General features: G+C 43.8%; 1 protein-coding gene across 2 annotated transcripts in view; it reads left to right on the top strand.

The window, feature by feature from the left end:
* tiam1a (TIAM Rac1 associated GEF 1a) overlaps positions 1-22,770 on the top strand; it is a 127,019-nt gene that overhangs the window by 70,631 nt on the left and 33,618 nt on the right. For both annotated transcript variants that reach the window (XM_017691427.2, XM_037546956.1), the window contains exons 8-15: positions 1,853-1,999; positions 3,251-3,325; positions 6,167-6,334; positions 11,235-11,339; positions 12,146-12,227; positions 13,135-13,221; positions 17,753-17,965; positions 19,969-20,105. In XM_017691427.2, the coding sequence (XP_017546916.2) occupies positions 1,853-1,999; positions 3,251-3,325; positions 6,167-6,334; positions 11,235-11,339; positions 12,146-12,227; positions 13,135-13,221; positions 17,753-17,965; positions 19,969-20,105 (1,014 nt within the window). The remainder of the gene's footprint in view (positions 1-1,852; positions 2,000-3,250; positions 3,326-6,166; positions 6,335-11,234; positions 11,340-12,145; positions 12,228-13,134; positions 13,222-17,752; positions 17,966-19,968; positions 20,106-22,770) is intronic.

Genomic DNA, 22,770 nt, shown 5'->3' with positions numbered 1-22,770 from the left:
CAAGAAAATACAAAGCAAAGCATAGACTACACCCCACAGAGACCAGCAAGAGACTAGGGAAAACACAGGGCTTAAATGCAGGGAAACAATGAAGGTTAGCAATACACAGGTGGACAACACAGGTGAGAACAATCAAGGGCAGGATCTGAAAACAAGGGGGCAGGACCGGGAAGAAAGCAAAACAAAAGCACATGGACAAGCCCAAAGCCAAAACAAAAGCACAGGGACAAGCCCAAAATCAAAACAAAAGCACATGGACAAGCCCAAAGCCAAAACAAAAGCACAGGGACAAGCCCAAAATCAAAACAAAAGCACATGGACAAGCCCAAAGCCGAAACAAAAGCACATGAACAAGCCCAAAGCCGAAACAAAAGCACATGAACAAGCCCAAAGCCAAAACAAAAGCACATGGACAAGCCCAAAACCAAAACAGGAGGACTGGGAGGGGCCACTCGTGACACTTAGTCCCACTTAAACATGTTTACCTGCTACTTCTTTACTGTTTCAGTGCAAACGACAGAGAAAACAGCAGCAGCTTCACGTTTCTTTCCGAGTTTGCGAGAGTTCAGTGAGCTCCGCTCGGTTTAGCAGCAGCTGAAAAGTTGAGTAGTGTGTGATCCCCAATATTTCATTCTCCCAGAAAATCTGCAAAAACTAGTCTAATAGTGTGAGATGCCCAGTTTTTCATCATCTGTTCAGACTTTAAAAGTCGTGTAGTGAACCCAAGGCTTTTCAGTGGATAGGTCATTAAAAGGGCCTAACATTTTGTTTAATGGGAGTTTATGGAATATGAACACCTTATTCAATGTTTTAAAATATACCATTCATTTTTGAGGCCATACAGACCAAAAAGCTAATTTAGAAATTGCTGCTTTTGTAGTGTCACAAAACATATCGCTGTCGTCGGAGGAAAATCTTGTATTTTCAAAATGGTAACTTTACAGGAGAAGGAGAAAACCTACTTTACTTTTAATGTAAGTCAATGGAACCAGACTTCTTTCCAAATCATTTGGGGTCTGTTCTTTCAGTCCATTCATCATTATGTTTACACGCAGTGTAAAGGGTAATAGTTATTTTCAAATTATGTCAAAACGTCAGAAATGGAGATGGAAATGGTTTTCCTCCGACAGCAATGACACAAATGTGTCTAATTGTTTGGTCTACAGCAGTTTAGCTCCGCCCACTCATGCAGAAGTTATAAGGAGTGTTTCTCTCCGGACTCCAGATGTTTGAAAAGGGCAAAATAAAAGACAATCAGAGCAGAGCTCATTTACATAGATCTTAAAGGAACAGTAACGAAAATAGCCTGTTTAATTCTTAGGCATGAAGAGAGGTTAGAAAGTGGCCAGGTAAAAATGAATTATGACTGTTTTCAGTACATAAGCTTGACATAGATTCCACAAGAGGACCTAAAAAAATTGGATATCTGCCTTTTAAAGAGATTTGGGTATATGATGAGTTAATGTAAAAAAATAGAAACATTGAAAGAACCTCTTTGTCATTTACACCCATTAAAGGTATTTTCATCCAAACTGAGAACCATTTATGAGCCTGTATTGTTGAGAATGAAGCGCGTGGGAGGACATAAGGGTGGCATTTATGTCAGCATGTTTGTGTAACATGGTTCAGAGGCTTCAGGCCAACTGTGCTACCGTATATCACTGCTAATGCTGATGATTAATACATTAATCCCAGGCCTCGAGCCACTTGAGACCCCTCTTGACATCTCCCGTCATCTTCTCACTCCACGAGGGGGACGTGTCAAGGCTTTTAAGCCATCATATGCAGTTAAGGGCTTTGTGCATCATATACTGCATATAGAATAACAGACGTGTGAACATGTGTTTTTCAGGTTGCAGCGAGGATGGAAAGTGGGGTCCGGAGGCGCACGCAGGCCCTGTCCCGCTCGTCCAGCAAGCGCAAGAGCCGCTTCTCCTCACTGTGGGGTCTGGACACTACCTCAAAAAAGAAGAGCAAAGGCAGACCCAGCATCAACCAGGTTTGCCCCCTCACTGACCTTCATGCAGAATTATAGGCTTCATTTAGTGACGGCGCTGATCTGATGCCCACTGCATTGTAAAAACAATGATATTCACAACATCTGGAATACACTGATCAGGCAGAACATCATGACCACCTCCTTGTTTCTGCACTCACTGTCCACTTTATCAGCTCCACTTACTGTATAGCTGGTCTTTGTAGTTCTACAGTTACAGACTGTAGTCCATCTGTTTCTCTGATACTCTGTTACCCTGTTCTTCAGTGGTCAGGACCCCCATAGGACCCTCACAGAGCAGGTACTATTTGGGTGGTGGATCATTCTCAGCGCTGCAGTAACACTGACGTGGTGGTGGTGTGTTAGTGTGTGTTGCGCTGGTACAAGTGGATCAGACACAGCAGTGCTGCTGGAGTTTTTAAACACTGTGTCCACTCACTGTCCACTCTATTAGACACTCCTACCTTGTCGGTCCATCTTGTAGATGTAAACAGCTCATCTGCTGCTGCACAGTTCGTGTTGGTCATCCAACAGGACGCTGTTGGCTGGATATTGTTGGATGGTGGACTATTCTCAGTCCAGCAGCGACACTGAGGTATTTAAAATCTCCAGCAGCACTGCTGTGTCTGATCCACTCACACCAGCGCAACACACACTAACACACCACCATATAAGACTTTAATTGAGTAATGATAGACGTATATCTCCATTTGCTCAAACACTGTGGAGGAGTGTACAGCATCTGGCTATAAGACGCCCTTATGCTGCAATGAGACTGTTTATTGAGGCTTACACAGCGTCTAGAAACCCACTCATCCATCCCAAGCACTGTTATCACTTTGTCCCTTGTGACTTTCAGATTTAATATGCATAAAACCAAAGTCAATTAGCATCTCGCTGCTGTCGAAACAAAACCTTGGATCTCCAAAATGGAAAAAAAAACATGCTTTACTTTTAATGTAAATCAATGGAACCAGACGTTTTGCCAAGTTTTGTCCCGACAGCAGCCGTATGCAGGATAACGAAGATGATGAGTGCATTGACTCACAGCCTTCTTTCTAATTTTAGTTGAAGCCTTTGCATATCCTGACTGTTCCAATCTCACTTTCGTAGTAAAATATGAAAGAAACATTAGTTGAGTGAAATATTCGTTCAGTTTCAGGAGTAAGGGTAAGTATACGCATTTCTCTGGCCTCTTATGACCCAACGACGAGTGACGCTTCACTCCCCACTCACTGCTGCGCTCTGTTGCAGGTGTTTGTGGATGGAGAGGAACCAGTGAAGAAAAATCTGGAGCGCATGTTTGAGGATCCAGCCAAGGAGAGTTCGGTAAGGGAAAATACCAAAACACACCAGCACCTTTAAACTGGTAGTTTGGTATGAAAGAATGAAATCCACACAATTCTGCCCTTTAGCCCAAAAGAATAGCACTGTGCAAACACTTCACGCACCTGAGAGAATTAAAAACAAAAAAGCGACGTATTTTTCACAGTCAAACACTACAAACTGTTAATCGATTTTTGTCAGATTTTACCATTGATTTCAAATTTGTTTTTAAAATATTAATGTGTCTTTCAGTTTTGGGTTTTTTTACAAGCCTCTAGCCATTCAAAGATGGGAGCCTGGTTATGTATGGCTGGAAATAACTGCGTGGTTGGTTAGTGTAGTGGGTAACACCTCTGCCTTCTACGCTGTAGACTGGGGTTCAATCCCCACCTGGGCAAACACCCTACACTACACCAATAAGAGTCCTTGGGCAAGACTCCTAACACCGCCTTGGCCTTCCTATGTAAAATGATCAAATTGTAAGTCGCTCTGGATAAGAGCGTCAGCCAAATGCCGTAAATGTAAAATAACAGCCTGGGTTCATTACAGAGATACCCACTGAGTGGACTTTGGTAGAAGCTTCTGTTAGTTACATTAGCTTTATAGCTCCAGAGCAAAACTGTAAAAGCAGACAAACACATCTTTTCTTTGGTCATCTGATTCCTTTAAAGCTGCTGCAGATGCTGTTTAGGGCGATATAAGCACATTTCAGACTGTTCAGAGAGCGAGCAGAAGCACTGTTCTGCAGGTCCTCAACTAAAAGGGTTACTACAATGAATTGTTTTGTACTGTATGACAGATCTTTTAAGCAAAAAAAACACCAAAAACATTAGAAAACAACAAATTTAAGCATGGTGTGCATGCCCAAAACGGGGGAGTTCGACTCTGGTTCTCTGGACTCTGCTGCCGGGGGTCTCCTGGGACAGACATGGGGGGATGCCAGACTCCTCTCCTACCAGACACATCCATTACAGGCCTGGAGAAGAGACAGATGGTGTGTGTTTTGGGGGTGAACCGTGCATGTGTGTGAGAGAGAACAGAAGAACGTGTACGCTGAGCGTCTGTAACCGCAATCCCCCACATCCCCATTCCTCCCCATCTCTCCGTGTGTGTGGGCCCGCCGTCATGTGGACCACCATCAGTGGCACGGCCAGATTGCAGCGAGAAGGGGGAGGAGTGGCCTGTCACTCGATAGCGGAGGATAAGCTATCGGCGGGCAGGCAGCATGCTGCTGCTGACAGCAGGCCAGAGCTGCTGACAGGCCTCAGAGCAGAGGGCCGGCAGCCCCGTGTCCACCCACACTGCCCCCCCGTCACTCACACCTCACCCTATTGATCGGCCACCAGGGGCCCGGTCCGCATCTCCGAGGGGCACAAAGGGATCAGAGACTGCCGTGATTGGATGCCAAGTTAATTAGATTGCTCAGATTAGTCGGAATCGGAATCAGACGCAGCGCTTGCTTGACACGTTTCAGCCATATCGATCAGGGCAGCCCTGTTTAATTGTGATAAGATTAAATAATGCGTGCATGAAAAGAGCGCTGACTTAAACTAAAACTGCTTTTAAAAGGTTTATAATTTGGTTAATAACCTAAAGGCTTATTATCCACTAACTGTGGTTAATTACTTTTGAGCTGCTGTGGAAGTTTCGCTGTGCGGCCAAAAGTACGTGGACGAGCCTCCTAATTAATGAGTTCATGTGTTACAGCCACAGCCATTGCTAGCAGGTGTATAGAGTCAAGCACATAGCCTTGCACAGTCCTGCTAAATCTGCCTGGGTCAACTGTAGGTCCTATTATTGTGAAATAGAAGCATCTATGAGCCGCAACAGCTCAGCTACAATGCATTAGAGCACACATACTCACTGGGCAGGTTACAGTGCATAGAGAATAACTATCACCTATCCTCTGGCGCATCACTTGAGTTCCAAACTGTCTCTTGAAGCAACACCAGCACATCGGGAGTTTCATGAAATAGGTTGCAATAAATGAGCAGCTGCACACAAGACTATGGTCACTATGTGCAATGCCAAGTGTCAGCTGGAGGGGTGTAAAGCATGTGGAAACGTGTACTCTGGAGTGATGAATCACGCTTCACTCTCTGGCAGCATGATGGATGAGTTTGGTGGATGCTTACAGAATGCATAATGCCAACAAAGAAGTTTGGTGGAGGAGGGATAAATGGGGCTGTTTGTTCATTCAAAGCCATTGAATGGTTCAACTGAAGAGCACTAACTGCCAATTCAGTAGACGAGTGACAAATGACAGGGGAAGAGGAGAGGGAGGGCCATCCCAGCCACTCAGAGAGGCTATTGTGGGCTCCCAGCCATGGATGGCAATGGCATCAATGGGGACTGAACTCCTAATCCCCCAATAACAGGGCAGATGCTTACATGTTTGAGCATTTATTGTGATTCAGTGCATCATGAAATTAGTTTCACAATTTCATGGTTTGGCTCATTTGCCACTATGATTCTTTAGGAAATGAATCAGCATTTTATATAATCTAAGCTCCCTGAATCAACTTGATTCTTTTGGTGAGATTAAGATTTCATGTATTCAATAAAATGTAGCTACAGTGCAAAAACTATAAGCAAAGCATGTTTTTATGCTTGAAAGTTGCCTCAGAATGTGGTTTTGGCCAAAAATGAGTGGAAACCTCCATTGAATATTATTGCAATTCAATTCTAACGGATTCTATCATTTCAAAATCAAAGCCACCTTCAGATTCATGATATTTATACTTCTATATACCACTGACCCATAATGGCTAAAACAGCAACATTCTTTATTTTTATTCTTGCTTACACATCGCGTTTTTTCTGTGTTGCTTGCTTTGTCCAAAGGATCAGAGAGGCTCCATGAAAAGCCTTCCTCAGCAAAATGCAGACAGCGAGGTTTGGCTCCCTGAATACCTCACACCATCCTGGCTAACTCTGCCCAACGATCAGCCTGTCCTGGCCATCATACAGCCCGGAGAGACCACCATGGAAGCGTTGGAGGCAGTGTGCAAGGTGAACATCACACAGATGCTCACACATAACCCTGTCAGGTCGGCCCAAGTCCTCAGGGAGGCCAGGGAGTACGCAGCGTTCTCTTGAAACTATGAACACCACATTTTATTCATGCTTTCAACCACAACTCTGTCTGTTTCTGCCTTTAAATTCCCTTATCTTAGGAAACTCCTAATGCCTCTCATACTTCCAGTGAGCGCAAGCTAAACGCCATGTAATGTCCCCATCTGCATACCATAACCTATTCGTCTCGGCCGTTTAAGTATCAGCCAGAGGAAGTGAGCTGTCATTGTTTCGTAGCTGTGTGAAGTCACGTCAGTTTGTAATGTGTAACCTTCCTGAGAAGAGACTCAGGCCTGTCAGACACGGCTGTTTATGTTGATCTTCATAAGCATGTGTTACTAGACAAAGCCAAAGTAAATACTGGCCAATGCTTTGTTACATGTGATGCAAGAGAAGTCAAGCAACACAGACTTAATTCACTGTACTATTATGATATTTAAGTTGACACTTGATAAGAACCAGGAGCGCAAGATTCTTTCTAGTGTATGTGAACTTCCCATGAACTCCTGTCCTTGCGCTGCTCTACAGGACAGATATAAATGTGTATATACACTCACTGGCCACTTGCTAGTAAAAGGTCGGACCCCCTTTTTCCTTCAGAACTGCCTTAATTCTTCGTTTCAGACTTTCAACAAGGTGTTGGAAACGTTCCTCAGAGATTCTGGTTGGTTATTTGAGTTCCTGCTTTCTATCATCTGGAACCACTCTGCCCGTTCTCCTCTGACCTCTCACATCAACAAGGCATTTTCGTCCACACAACTGACCGCTCACTGGATGTTTCCTCTTTTTGGACCGTTCTCTGTAAACCCTAGAGATGGTTGTGTGTGAAAATCCCAGTAGATCAGCAGTTTCTGAAATACTCAGACCAGCCCGTCTGGCACCAACAACCACGCCACGTTCAAAGCCCCTTAAATTCCCTTTCTTCCCCGTTCTGATGCTCGGTCTGCACTTCAGCAAGTCGTCTTGACCACCTCTACATGCCTAAATGCACTGAGCTGCAGCCGTGTGATTGGCTGATCAGCTGTTTGTGTTAACAAGCAACCGAACAGGTGTACCTAATAAATATATATATATACATATTATCTAGTCTAAAACTATTTGCAAGAAACAGTCTTTTAATATATATCGCTGTTGTCGAAAGAAAACCTCGTATCTCCATTTTTGACGTCCTATACATTGTGTGTAAATTACATGATGAATGGACCAACAGATGGAAAAAAAGTCTGGTTCCATTGACTTACATTAAATGTTTTTTCCTTCTCCTGTAAAGTTTCTATTTTGGAGATACAAGGTTTTCTTCCAATAACGGCGATTTACCCTAAAGCCATCTTTGAAGAGGGTTATATTTACACGGGTCCTGAGTTGCTTCCCACTTTTGCTGATGCTTCTCACTGATACTTTTACCTAGTATTTCTTCTGAAATCAGGGATATTAATAGGGAGTATGCCCCACCTCTTGCTGCAAGAAAGGCCTCTGCTTTTCTGGGAAGACTACACTAGATAAGGGGTGTCGCACTTAACCACTAAAAGGGCCATATTAAAAAATATCAGCGAATTTGTGGGCCAGCTGTGTCTTTATTTCATTTTTACTGAACATGTTGCCATGAACGGGCCATTGTTTGTTCAAAATATGCCAAAAATGCAACAGAAAATAGGCACTGGCTACTTGTTCAGAAATGATTCTAAATAAAATGAAATTGTTTTATGTATGTATATAAACTGCCTATTTGCTGGAACTAAACATCCGGCATCTTTTCTGTCTGTGTAACTGCTGGCCCACAGACTGATGTTGGGGAAGGAGGCCAGAACGCGCACTATGTTGCAGCACATGCTGATGACCGTGATGCATCTCGTGGTGAAACGGGCTCCTAAGAACAGAACATTAAAGTAATTTCTTGGCCCACGGGCCTTGAGTTTGACACATGGGCCCTAGATGTTCAAACACTTCTTTGAAGATTTCATTGCACCAGCCATAAGAGCATTATTGGTCAGGTACTGATTTTAAATGATCGGTTCTAGATCACAAACTCAACTTCAGCTCTAGAGAACACAGTTTCCTTTCTCCGTAGCCCAAACCTGGGGGGTTTTATACCCCTCTAGCCAATGCTTGACATTGGGTGTGCCTTGAAGTAGGTGAATTCACTTATTAGAAGGGGTGTCTGGATACTTTTGAACATATAGCGTAAATTAAAGGTAAGATTTTTTTCACATATCTGATCCATTCATACCAGCACAACACACACTAACACACCACCTCCACGTCAGTGTCACTGCAGTGCTGAGAATGATGTGAGGGTCCATGGGGGTCCTGACCACTGAAGAACAGGGTAACAGAGTATCAGAGAAACAGATGGAGTGGAGCTGATAAAGTGGACAGTGAGCTTAGCTTTTAGAGAGAGTGTCCCAAGGGGAACTCGCTCCACCGCGGTTCCGCTCGAATGCCTTTCAAAAATAGGGCCCCATCTTCTGACCTGTAACCCCATTAAAGAGGCCAAACCCTCTCATTTCCCACCCTGCCCTGCAGGCTTCAGCAGCAGGCTATAATCCTGATGTTGGCTCCAGATAATCCTCTCCCCAGAGGGCGGCACCCACACCAGGAAGAAGCTTCCAGCTCCTCTGTGCTGTTATCTCCTCACCTGACTGTGACTGCACACAGGAAATTCTGTACACGATTGGCTTGGCTTCGGGATCAGAAGGCAGTCCGCTGCTATCTGGTTCCACATCTGGCCTTATTTCTCTGGATTTATTTCTCTATTTCTCATTCATTACTCAGTCAGGAGGAAGCAGCAGAGATCCAGACCAGAAACAATGAGCTGGAAACGTTTCACAAGTTCCAGCAGATAGCATCCTGCTTCCTGCAATTACAAACCGCGCAGTGTAGGCACCAGCTGACCGAAGTGTCCGGGGTACAATTGCGGGACAATTATGTCCTGGATGGTGATTCTGGCATCAAATTGTTCCAACCATTCAAGGAAAATGAGATCATTGTTCTGTTCTGAGTTAAAGTTTCGTGACCTGGCTGAAAACTCAGTGCATTACATTTCACTCTTGCATGTTTCTGTGGACTGTGTCCCTTCATAGGTTTAATCTATGTTGTTTATAAAGCTTTAAAAATCAGAGAAAAAGACAATCAGATGTGTGTATTTGTTAAAATATACACCGATCAGGCGTAACATTCTGACCACCTCCTTGTTTCTACGCTCACTGTCCACTTTATCAGCTCCACTTACTGTATAGCTGCACTTTAATCACTGTGTCCACTCACTGTCCACTCTATTAGACACTCTTACCTTGTAGATGTAAAGTCAGAGACGACAGCTCATCTGCTGCTGCACAGTTTGTGTTGGTCATCCTCTAGTCCTTCATCAGTGGTCACAGGACGCTGCACGCAGGACTTATTGGCTGGATATTTTTGGTTGGTGGACTATTCTCAGTCCAGCAGTGACACTGAGGTGTTTCAAAACTCCAGCAGCACTGCTGCATCTGATCCACTCAGACCAGTGCAACACACACTAACACACCACCACCACGTCAGTGTTACAGCAGTGCTGAGAATGATCCACCACCCAAATAGTACCTGCTCTGTGAGGGTCCATGGGGGTCCTGACCACTGAAGAACAGGGTAACAGAGTATCAGAGAAACAGATGGACTACAGTCTGTAACTGTAGAACTACAGAGAGCAGCTATACAGTAAGTGGAGCTGATAAAGTGGACAATGAGCGTAGAAACAAGGAGGTGGTCAATGATGTCAAGTGTCAATGAAGATGTTACTGTGCACATTTAATATCACGGTGTACCAAATGAGCAAATACTGGCACATGTATTGCGACACTACCAGTCAAAAGTTCAGACACGCCTACTCATCGGTCTGAGGTAAAGCTTATGCCTTATTTTTGCTCATTTTAGAGTAAAAGTGAAGACCTCAGGCTGTGAAGTGACATTGAATGACGTAGCAACCATAAAAGAATCAAAATGATGGCATATTTTAGTCTTAAAAGTAGCCTGTTTGGTCAGCGTTGCACGATCTTGGCCTCCTTGAGAAGCCATGAGAAGCCACGTGGAATGCTTTTTCAACAGGACTGAAAGCGTTCCACAAATGTTGAAACTGTGTTGGCTGCGGAAAACTATTTCTTGGGGAGCATTCCAAAAAGAAAACAGCCACTATTTCATACACAAGCATGACCTGCACAACTTATATTTGTTATGTAACAAAATTCCAAGCATTTATTCATAAACCTGTAGATCAAAATGGTCAGGATCAGGAAAAAAACACATGCATTCAGTGAGGTCTGTTTAAACTGTTCATAGGTGGTGGGATTACATTTACATTGTTTCCAAATATACAAGACTAAGGCCCAATCCCATTTCTCCCGTCGCCCCTACCACTGAGCCCTTGTTTTGCGTGTTCACGTCTAGGGGGAGGGTGTCTCAGTTCTTGCTGAGATAGAGGGGTGGGGTGAAGTGTTGGGGCTACATGACCCTCCAATCTGAGGTTTCTCAGAGACTCCAGACAGAGAGATATGAGAAAAGAAGAAAAACAGGCAAGACGGCTGAACGAGAGACCAAAGAAACCCACAAATGTGAGAATTAAACTGTTAAAAATGACGATAATCACTGTTTTATCTCAGTTTAATGTGGTTTCAGTGTATTTTGTTGTTTTTCTTCTTAACAAGCATAAAAAATCACTAACAGATAATAACTGATATAAGCCTTTGTGAACTGGCTTCTCACTCTGAACGGCAAATGAGCCGTTGCTGCTCTTGTTTTCTGCTTGATCAGCTGTAACACCTACCCCGTCTGTTAATGGGGGCTAACGCCTTTCGTTATATCCCCGCAGGCCCACAGCCTGGATCCGTCCAAGCACTATCTCCGCCTCAAGTTTCTAATCGACAGTCAAGTGCAATTGTACATCCCTAACCCTGAAGAGGAGCTCTGGGACTTGGTGAGTTACACATACAGCTTTAAGCAATAGTCACTGTGCACTGAAGAAGTAGTGCTTAGCTCGTGTGTTAATAGGGTGTTTTAGCCTTTTTGTATGCGATAAGGAAATGTATAGATGTAGAGCCTAATAATAATAATAATAATAATAATAAATATCAAACCCCCTCTAATGTATGCACCACATAACTTCATTCCACCTTTAATATACCTCGTCTGACAGCCGCTTTATTCTGCGGGCTGGACGCTGCAAAGCTCTGCAGATAAAGGCAAGGTTGGGCGCACGACTGGGATGTAGGTTATGATGTGTATGAACTTCCCTGAAGAGAAAGTGCTGCATATATTATGAATTATGTATACTGCAGATACACGAGCATGAGAATTCACTCTGAACCCCCTCGTTCAGTCGCTCTCTATCACTCTCTCCACCTTTCTCCACTCTTTATCACATTCTGCCCAACTAGAACATGAAAAAGCACATCCGCCACATCTGTACAGCCTCAAACCTTAATTGCTTAGACGCAGGTCTTCAAAGATGGCCAAATGAATTTCAGAGACAGCCATCCTTTCTTCTCTCTTTCCTGCTCTGTTTGTATCACCATCTCCCCATTTTCATGGAATGATTAAAGCTCAATTTGATTTATTTATGGCTCGCCGCAGGATGGAATCATTATGGAACCTATATATAAACCACAGACTCTGCCGTAGTGTAGGATTCTGTCAGGAGGTTCTGTCCTTTGCTTGTCCAACTGTATTTCTGTACTGGTTCTTTTGGATGTAGTTAGAGTGGATGTGTTTGTCTCCCTTCAGCTTTACAAAGAGATTGAAATTTGTACCAAAACTACCAAAGTTATCCAGTTTGACAGAGACGAGTCCTGCACCGTCGGCTATGGTAGGAGGTTTTTGCTCTTCCTTGGTCTGTTGTCTTGGAAAATGCACTATTTCTGTTAATGAATATGTCAGAAATAAAGAATGAATCTGAATCTAAAACACTTTCTCTTCTCTTCTCTTCTCCTTTTCTGTTCCCTTCTCACCTCTTCTCTTCTCACCTCTTCTCTTCTTATGTTCCCTTCTCGCCTCCTTTTTCTCTTCTCTTCTCACCTCTTCTCTTCTCACCTCTTCTCTTCCCTTCTGTTCTTCTGTTCCCTTCTCGCTTCCTTTTTCTCTTCTCTTCTCTTCTCTTCTCACCTCTTCTCTTCTCTTCTCCCCTCTTCTCCTTTTCTGTTCCCTTCTCACCTCCTTTTTCTCTTCTCTTCTCCCCTTTTCTCTTCTCTTCTCTTCTCCCCTCTTCTCCTTTTCTGTTCCCTTCTCACCTCCTTTTTCTCTTCTCTTCTCTTCTCCCCTTTTCTCTGGTCTTCTCTTCTCCCCTCTTCTCTTCTTTTCTCTTCTCCCCTCTTCTCTTCTCTTCTCTTCTCTTCTCACCTCATCTCTTCTTCTGTTCCCTTCTCACCTCCTTTTTCTCTTGTCTTCTCTTCTCCCCTCTTCTCTTCTCTTCTTCTGTTCCCTTCTCATCTCCTTTTTCTCTTCTCTCCTCTTCTCTTCTCTTTCTCTTCTTTTCTCTCCTCTTCTCTTCTTCTGTTCCCTTCTCACCTCCCTTTTCTGTTCTCTTCTCTTTCTCTTCTTTTCACTTCTCTTTCTCTTCTCTTTCTCTTCTTTTCACTTCTCTTTCTCTTCTCTTCTTCTGTTTCCTTTTCACCTCCTTTTTCTCTTCTCTTCTCTTCTCCTTTTTCTCTTCTCTTGTCTTCTATCCTCTTTTCTTATCTCTTTTCCTACCCTTTTTTTCCTTCTCTTCTCTTTAGGCTTTTCTGTAGCTGTGGTGGAGGAGGACGGCATTCAGCAGCTCCATATTACAAATGTAAAGGCTGGAGGCTTGGCCTTCACGAAAGGTGGGGAAATCAGCTCAGTGGGCTTTTCCATATAAATCAGATTAATCTCATTTATCAGATTAATAGCATTAATGTAGGATTAACCTCATCGTGTTTGCGAAAGACACCTTATATTCTTTTTTTAGACCAAATCAGAAGGTGCTCCACAGTCATGTGCCTTCAGAAAACATCCAGTCTAGTTCCATCAGTTTGTCAGTACAGCTGGTCTGTAAGCTCAGCATGGCAAATTAGCATCGTGGCCAACAGCTGATAAGCGCTGTCGGCTACTAAAGGGCTAAGAATTCATTCACATGAGGTTGTTAGTACAAAGAGGCAGCATTAATCTGACCCTCACTTGCCATGTTCTAATAAAGTGCCTTACCCAGCCAGTTTGCTGAGACATCATCGAGGGAATATCAAGCTATTCGAAACAGAACGGGCTGACCCAAATCTCCACTGGGCTGGAGGAAATTCATTTAAAAGGCTTTCACATGAGGCTGGGATTAGCTGGAGAAGCAAATTAAACCCACTCCACACTGCCAGCGAGGCCGTGCCAAGCGGGCATCCATTAAGGTCAGCCTTTTTGGCCTCCGAATGCCAGCTCAGCTCCATCTGACCTCAGGCTACGACTTTTAACACTGGATTTAAAATCTGAAGTGATTGTTATGAATGCCGAAGCTCAATAGGGGTAAAAGGTTCCGCACCCGTTTCTAATAAGAAACCGAGGACTGTGAGCGACTGTCTCCGCAGAAACATCGGTTTAAAAATCGGTTTCATACAAATGACTTATGTAAGCAGAATGCCTGAATATTTATGCTGATACTTGTTTTAAAGGATGCATCTATTGAACTCCAATCATTTCCACATTTATTATTATTTCATGTATTATTTACATTTCAAAAATAGAAAACTGCAGTTCCCCGGTATTAGGAGTGTCTAAATGGTTGTTATGGTGTTGCTAGGCAGTTGCTATAGTATTTCAGGTGGTTGCTATGACATCGCTATGTGTATTCCTAGGGAATTGCTAAACTGTGGGATGAGAAATATAAGAAAAATAAATAAGAACGAACAACATAATTTCACTACTTTACTAAAAATGTTATATATCACTTATTTAACCTGTTCTGGGCGTCAGCTGACTCGTGGACTTAACACTGGTGCCATCATCTATCCACAGTAATACAGAGGTCAGTGGAAATACCCCAGAAAGATATGAAATAAAAACCACTGTGTCTTTGTGTGCATGCTGGCTGCAAATTGGCACTGGTTACTCATGCTATCCGGAGGGTCTTGCACCAGTACTGGAGTAGAAAAGGAGCTCACGGCTAGACTGGGTGAGTAACCAGGCCAGTGAACACAAAGCCAAGTGGACAGCGTCTACTCTAGGAGAACAAAGCCCCTTTTCAGATGAACCATGTGCCTCAAACACACCGACTATAGTGGAACTGAAACTACAGCCGTGCACAGTCTGAGATGAATGGAGGCAGAGAGTGTATCGCTGTAGCGTGCCGCCCAGCAGGCACGTTCCAAATTCAGGCCAGTTTGGACACACGGCACTGCCGGCTCTCTTTGATTACATCACTCCAGCGTTTATCATCTCCCCACTGCCAGGGGGCGCCCAGCCGAGCCCTCCAATCACAAGCCTGAATTACGGCCCACGGTTCGCTCCACATGCAACTGGGTCACACCTCGGGCTATGCCTGCGTCACTGTGAGTGCATGTGAGTTTATTTGTGTGTAAGGAGTGAGGAAAAAGCTATTTGAACATTTTCTACCTCCTTGCAAGAGAAAGACTGTGCTGTTTTCCTCCCACGCTGAAAAGAAAAAGCCAGCTGAAATATTGTCTCTGCTATTCTATTGAACAAGAGTGACTACCGTGTTTGTAAGGAGTAGGTCTGATACAAAGAGTCACGCACGCTCAAGTCAGACTACAGATGGGATGTCACTCCTTTTTCTTTTCTGATACTGACACCGATGCTGAAACTGTGAAGCTCCAACACCACAACTGATTAGCAGCCTCTTCCTGCAGCCACTCTCAACTATCCCAGCAGATGTTTTTGATACATATAATCAGTAAAGGTTTTTTTCTTTGTAACTTTGTCGTCGGATTAACGGTTGACTCTCGGTGTGTAAAACGTTGTCACTCTGTGTTGAGCTGCTAGTGAGCAAGGATGGGTTAAAGGGGAAATAATTCACTCCTCTAAACAAAGACAAAACTGACAGCACAGCTGCCACAATTAAAATAGCATTGAAACAATTAAACAATAAAACTTTCGCTGCAGGGAGCTTGTCTGTCAATTATAATGCACAATTTCTATTTATTTGCTGAGTTTAACGTAATGGGAACAAATACCAAGACAGAAAATGGGAACGTGCTTATGGCATGCGCCCGTCCCCCGGGCCCAGAGACGGCCGCAGGAGCTGGCAGGAGGGCTGGCCCAAACTCTGGGCGAGGACATAGCCTGACGAGGGGGACAGGCGCGTGCCGTCGTGCTGTAGTTTTGCACACGGCACATTTTATGTTTACATATTGCTGCTGTCAGAAGAAAACCTTGTCTCTCTAAAATAGCGACTTTACAGGAGAAGGAAAAAACATGCCTTACTTTTAATGTAAGTCAATGGAACCAGATTGTTTTTCCAAGTCATTTTGGGCCGTTTTGTTTGGTCCATTCTTCATAAAATCTAGATAAGATGTAAAGAGCAACGGAAACATTCTGATTATGTCAAAAACTAAAAAACTACAATAATGGAGATGCAGGTTTTCTTCCAACAGCAGATTAAATTCAGGAAAATAAACGTTAAAAAATGTTAGATTCAGCAAATAAACAGTAATTGTGCATTAAAAGGTACAGAGCACTTTTCTGTAGGCTGTGTATTTAGTTTTACTTTTACTAAAACAGGTGAAAGTTGCATTTTATGGCTGCTGTCAAACAGGTTAATTGAAGCACTTCACTAAAAGTAGCATGCTCAAACTGCTCAGGCAAAAACTCCCCTATACCCCACAGGAAGAAATGCACAGCCAATAAAATCACAATAAGAAATTGCAATTTAATATCAGAGTTAGCTGCTGATTCTTTGTAGGTTTGTTAGACTACATGTTGTTATCAATTGACCTACTTTGCTTTAAGCTTCATTGCGCTGCTTGCAATTCCTTCAGTATCAGATTCAGCTTTCACTGCTGGCCTGATGTTGAGACTGGATGTCAGATCTATGCCATCGTTATACTCTGTGCTGTCGTGAAAGCTGTGTGAGTGCCCTGTAAGCCTGGAACAACTGCTGTTATTTCCCCCTGGCGGGTCTGACCATGAGCATCAGTAATCAATTATAGTGGCAGGCTGGCCTAATGAGAGCTAATAGAGCTATCGGATATTAATTGGGCAGTTCATGCTGTTAGCTGATAATCAAGAGAATGGGTATCAGGTGGCAAGAGGCTGGTGTTCAGCACAGAAGAGGGAGCTTTTATTTCTCCTTCTTTCAGGACATTTTTGTTCCTTTTTTAAAATCCAATTTAAGACTTTATTGTAAGCCAAACTCTGAAAGTTCCCCATCAGTCTTAGACAAGTTGTTGTACGTGTTGTTTGTGTTGTGCGTCAACGAGATCAGCAGATGTGGGTGATGGGAGGTGGGCAATGTATTTGACCCAGTCTGTTCACACATATGTGTGTGTGTCTTAGAGAGAGTCTCAGTGCTCGTGGTCATCTGAAGGCTCAAGACTGAACATGTCATTTAGTGTTGCACTAATATCGATAGTATCGACCGATTCCACAAAGCAATTTCTGACGTGTGCGCCAGTCGACAGAACTTAACACATTTATAGTGCGGGACGACCAGCAGCAATAAAAACGCTCATGTCAGAATCTGTAACGGCAGTTTTTTGGTCTTAAGAACTCACTGACCTGAACAGCTGAGCTCCTTCTTTCGGTATCACTCGTCTGCCGCTGTGTGGCCACACGGTCTGAGTTAATGTTATTGAGAAAGCTGAAGGAACCACTGTATTCTTGGCGTAGTGGTAGCATTTAGCCTCGACTTGGCCTTTAGCATAGCAGCCCACAAGCTGGGCCTGTGCCTCCACTGTTGGTCAGCGGTATCACTCAGCAGGTCTCGCGGCCCATGGCTTCAACCGAGCTGGAAAAACACTGAAAGTCGTTGATACTGACAGCATAAACGACGGTGACGAGTGAACAAGACTCACGTATGAGACAAATTTAGATGTGAAGCAACATTCAGCTCCAGAGAAGCGGCTGTGCGCTGATATGTAAACACCACAGGTTTATCTGTACACTGTTCAGCTCTGTTTATAACTGTTCTGCACAATAAAGATATTTTACACAAGTTTTTAAACATGGTTCTTATTACTAATCATGTAATGGTAAATACTGTAATGCAACAAGTGAAGGAGCGTGTTTAATTTGTAATTGTATAACTAGCTAAGTGAGAGTTAGTATCGGTACTCGGTATCGGCCGATAATAAAGAATCAGGTATCGGTATCAGAGGGGAAACAGTGGTATCAGTGCATCTGTAATGTCATCTACCTGTGTGTGTGTGTGTGTAGGTCTGCGAGCAGGTGATGAGATCCTGCAGCTGAACAGTAAGGACGCGAGTGTGTTGGAGTTGTCGGACATGAGGGCAGCGTTCTCTCTGCCCTCTCTCACCCTCACCGTCAGCACATTGCCCCCATCTGAGGCCGGCCAGCACTGCCCACTACTGCCGCGCCGCTCGGATACACCACGCCACCTCTGTACAGACATCTTCTCCCAAAACCAAGGTACAATCGCAACCTCCTGACCTCCAGCTCACTTCCACTGTACGCAGATGCCAGACACATAGTGAACATAACAGGATTGAATTATATCAGATGTTTTGAGTGAATCAGATTTTTTCAGAGCTGGGTGAAAAATCTTCAAATTAAATTTGAGACACTTTTACCACGAGTCAGGGCAAACGGTTAAATGTATGGTATTTTGTCATATCATGGCTTGTGTATTAGCTTGAGGTTAATATATGAGGTTATGTCCAGTGTGGTCCAGAAACACCACATACACACTAGTGAACACACACACACTAGGGGGCAGTGAGCACACTTGCCCAGAGCAGTGGGCAGCCCTAGCTGCAGCACCCAGGGAGCAGTTGGGGGTTAGGTGTCTTGCTCAAGGACACCTCAGTCATGGACTGTCAGTGCTGGGGATCGAACCAGCAACCTTCCGGTCACAGGGCCAGTTCCCTAACCTCCAGCCCACAACTGTCAAGGCATTAGGTGTAACATATGGGCTTATGGCTAGTATGTTAGATGGAGGTAACCGATTAGCTGGTGAGTAGTGGAGAAAAGAAATAAGTGAATAAGTTAATTGGACTTTGACTGGAAAATGAGCAATTAAAAGTGGCAGTTTTCCTGTTTAACCAACAGAAAACACTGAACATAAAACCACTGGGCCCCAGTTTTCCTGTCAGCAGGCCAATGGTGGATCAGGCTAAACTTCATAGTGTCATTTGAAAAATATTGCTTTTTATAATGTTGACCGCACTGCTTATTTTACTGCCCTGAAAATGGATTAAATTGATTCACTGATGTATTACTGCACTCTTTTATACGCGGTGCCAGGAATATGCACGCTATGACAGGATTTTAGGGCCACTGTTAAAACAAGTAAAAACAGTAGACTTCAAGAATAAAGTCAGAATATTTGGAGAAAAACTTGTAATATTTGAAGGAAAAAACGTACGATATGATATTTCGAGAATAAAGCTGCACTATTGAGAAAAACGTCGTAGAATTATAACATTAAGGTGGCATAAACACCAGGAGAGGTCAGTATTGTGGCCAAAGCCTCTGTGAAGTGAAGCAGCACCTCCTCGTGTTAAATGAGGGGCGTTGAGTTGGTGGAGCTGCCCTTTCATATCGATTCCCCCATAAAGAAACACTCAGCCTCCCCGTCTCTCCTGCTCATCAGCACCAGCCTGGTATCAGTATAAGAACCAGAGCAGGGAACTGTTTATCTAGAATAAAGAGCCGGACGGACTCGGAGGAAACCGTCTGTGTTGGTGAAGGAGAACGTCAGGCAGGGTGGTCTACACGGCTATTGGGGTTACATTTTTATGATTTTTATTCTCCAAATATTATGACTTTTTATTCTTGAAGTCTACTATGTTTATTTTTCTTAACAGTGGCCCTAAAACGGGTTATCATTCAAACTAAGCAGTGCTTAGTTTGCAGTCCTTAGGTCCAGGATTTGGACGGTGCCCCTGTCTGCCCTCTTTAGGCCGAACATATCGTGACTCGTGGGCATTGCTCAATGCAAAGACTTTAATAGGTTTTCGCAGCACAAAGCTCTAATTTGTGATTCCGCGGCCTTTGGAGGATTACTGAAATTCATCTCTAACTTCATTTACGCTCCGCTTGGTCCTCTTTGTGTGGCGTGTGGCTTGACCGTGTGTATCCCTGGCAAAAAAGGGTTCATTTTGCACACAGCTTACATTTTTAGATTCGAGTGCCTGTGGGGATTAGAAGACTATTAGTTATTAGACTGTACCGTTAACTGCGGCCCACATCATTTTGAAAATGGACAGCGGGATGGACTAATGGACCGTCTGCCAAATTGTGTCTTTGGCAGAGCTTTTGGTTATGTTTGTTTTTCACCCATAATACCTACTGTAGGGTATTAAAATGGAAGTCAGTCTGTATTAGAGATCTCTGGAGAAAAATGAGCCAGCAGTTCATTTCTATTCACTCTCTCTCTCTCTCATACGTCCCTGCTCTCTCGCTCCCTCTAGAGGACATCCTGGATGAGGCCTCTGGGCTGGTGTTGGAGAGTCCAGACCATGAAGGAGTGGAGATAAGGGCCAGTTTAGCCACAGAGAGCACTGGAGACGGCCTGGCCGACGAGCCCGACGCTGAGAGCGTACGCAAGGTGAGACGGGGGGAATTTAAGGAGGTTCTCAGAGATGCTGTGACATACAGTCAAGAATGCAAGAACATTGTTGTCCATACACAGTTGTCTTTATACAGCCATGTTCAGATACTGGAACCACAAGTGCCTCACCACAAACTACAAACTAACAAGTGAGCAAGTGAATAAGACAATACCAAAACAAAGGGTTGGATATGTAAACTCTGCAATCAGACAAGACACAACACATTCAATTACAATACAGTAATTATTAGGCCTGCCACTATGGGTTATATTAGTAATCAAATAATCTGATTTTTTTATGATCGATGGAGGAGTCAGACTTACTGTGAAAATATATGGGGTTCCAGAGATCCCAAAGTTCTTTTTTTGGAAAAATAGTTCCATTAAAATGCTTCATTTAAAATATATACAAATAGTATGTGGTCCTTAATGCATATACAGAACTTTTCTAACATCAGAGATCATATTTCACTTGTCATTTCGAGTTATTCACTTTTCAGCATCAGGAAACTAAATATAATTACATATTTTTTAGGGTTTTGTGTGTTCACACTTCATTACAGCTCCCATTCTGCCCTGGAGACTTATTTCCTCTTATTTTTTAAAGAAAAATCCAAAACACATTCAATGCTGTTAAGGCCTGGACTCTGGGGTGGCCAGTCCTTTGTTCTGAGGGCACCAGCAGCTTTACTGTTTGCGCACTTCTTCTTGTCTATTTTCCTCTCTCAGTGATGGTTTCAGACTCGTAGCTTTGTGTCGTCGTCTGACAGCGGAAGGACGGACCGAAACACCTTTTAGATTTTGTTGGCTTGTGAAGTCGTTATAGAAGTTAATGAGAATAAACCAGACAGAGTCGTGCCCTTTTGATAAGAAGGTTAGATTTATTGCAAGACGTCTTCATACAGAGATATTCACAGATCTCTGGTCGGTTTCTTCTCCCATTGGCGTTTGCGGGATCGAACACTGATTGTACAGTGCGTTATCACCCTCAGCTGGCCCTAATAGCCCCCACCTCCAACCCCCCCGCCCCCCCGCCCCCCCACCTCCGCCCACCAAGGATCAAGGTTGTGTAACCGTGATAGAGAGGCGCAGAAAAGTACAGAACTTTCTAATATGACGTGAAAGGAGCCCTTAGAATGACTCACAGAATGACTATTTTAATACATAGAATAATCATATCCCTGCCGTCAGAACAAAACCTCGTATCTCCAAAGTGGTAAGTTTACAGGAGAAGGAAAAAAACTTACTTTACTTTTAATGTAAGTCAATGGAACCCGACGTCTTTCCAAGTAATTCTGATCCATTTCTTTTGGTCCGTTCATACAAGGCTTTGTTCCACAGCAGGAGCTCATAAATGAACCCCAATCCAATAATTTTCAGCTAAAGTTTTTTTTCTTCTCAGAAATATCTCTTGAGAAATTAATAACTTGCACATAATGGCTGTTGTGGCTGGAAATTAAGGGTGGTCTCTGACACAGAACTGTTTATTAATGGGGGGCTGTTTATAAATCAGGCTCACTTTATTACTGTAAGAGAGATCAATAAGAGAAACATTGTGTATAAATTTAATGCTGAATGGACCAAAACTTATGGCGTATGATTACTCAGCAATCGAGTAATAAATACACAGTAAATATACATAATGCCACCCAACAATACGTACTGTATCCCCGGAACAGGACAGCATCACACAGACAGCAGCACAAACCTGACAAATCCAGTTAATCACAGAGCTGCGTGGACCCGTTACTGAGCATAATGAGCTCCAGGTCAGTGAGAACGCACCTCAGACGTCGCTGCATGGGAAAGAAGCTGTTATGTGAGTGTGCTGACGTCCTGCTTGTATGATAGTATCATTATCGGTCTATTCAGCTCTGCTTCAAAGCTGGACTTGGTGTCACTACCTTTAGTCATGTGGTCTGTGAGGCCGGGGGGTTCAGTTTTCACCTGACCCAGTTCAGATTCACGAGAAGAGTCCTACAGGTGTGTTACAGCCTGTGCTCTCCCATCAGCGACCTGACCGAAGCACAATGGGGCCGTCTCCTGTTACACATCATCACAGACACCTGCAGATTGTCCTCTTGGGCTACAGGTTGTTGTTTCACTTACACACCGTCTCCGGCACATGTTGAGGTCGGGTGTAACTTCATAGGAGTTTGTTTTGTGCTCTTCACTGGTAAAGATTAAGTGACCCTTATTAGTCCCACAACGGGGAAACTTTGCCTCCGCAATCAAACCCATCATGCAGTGAAACACCACATACACACTCGGGGGCAGTGAGCACACTTGCCTGGAGCGGTGGGCAGCCCTATACACAGTGCCCAGTGAGCAGTTGGGGGTTAGGTGTCTTGCTCAAGGGCACCTCAGTCACAGACTGTCAGCTCAGGGGATCGAACCGGCGACCTTCTGGTCGCAAGGCTGGTTCCCTAAAATCCTTGTGCGGTTGCATTGGCAAGGAATTGGACCCGGATCTCCCGTGTGGCAGGCAAGAATTCTACCACTGAGCCACCAATGCAAGGACAAAAAAAAGATTATTTCTATTAATTATATTATTTTCATTGATTTGTGTTCTACTGGCCCTGCAATGGACTGGCAACCTGTCCAGGGTGTTTCCTTGCATTCCACCCGATGGCTTTTTCCAATAAAGGTACGAAGTTAAAGT

This window comes from Pygocentrus nattereri, chromosome 18 (genome assembly GCF_015220715.1).
Source record: "Pygocentrus nattereri isolate fPygNat1 chromosome 18, fPygNat1.pri, whole genome shotgun sequence".
NCBI lineage: Eukaryota > Metazoa > Chordata > Actinopteri > Characiformes > Serrasalmidae > Pygocentrus > Pygocentrus nattereri.
This window is presented reverse-complemented; position numbering and strand designations above follow the sequence as displayed.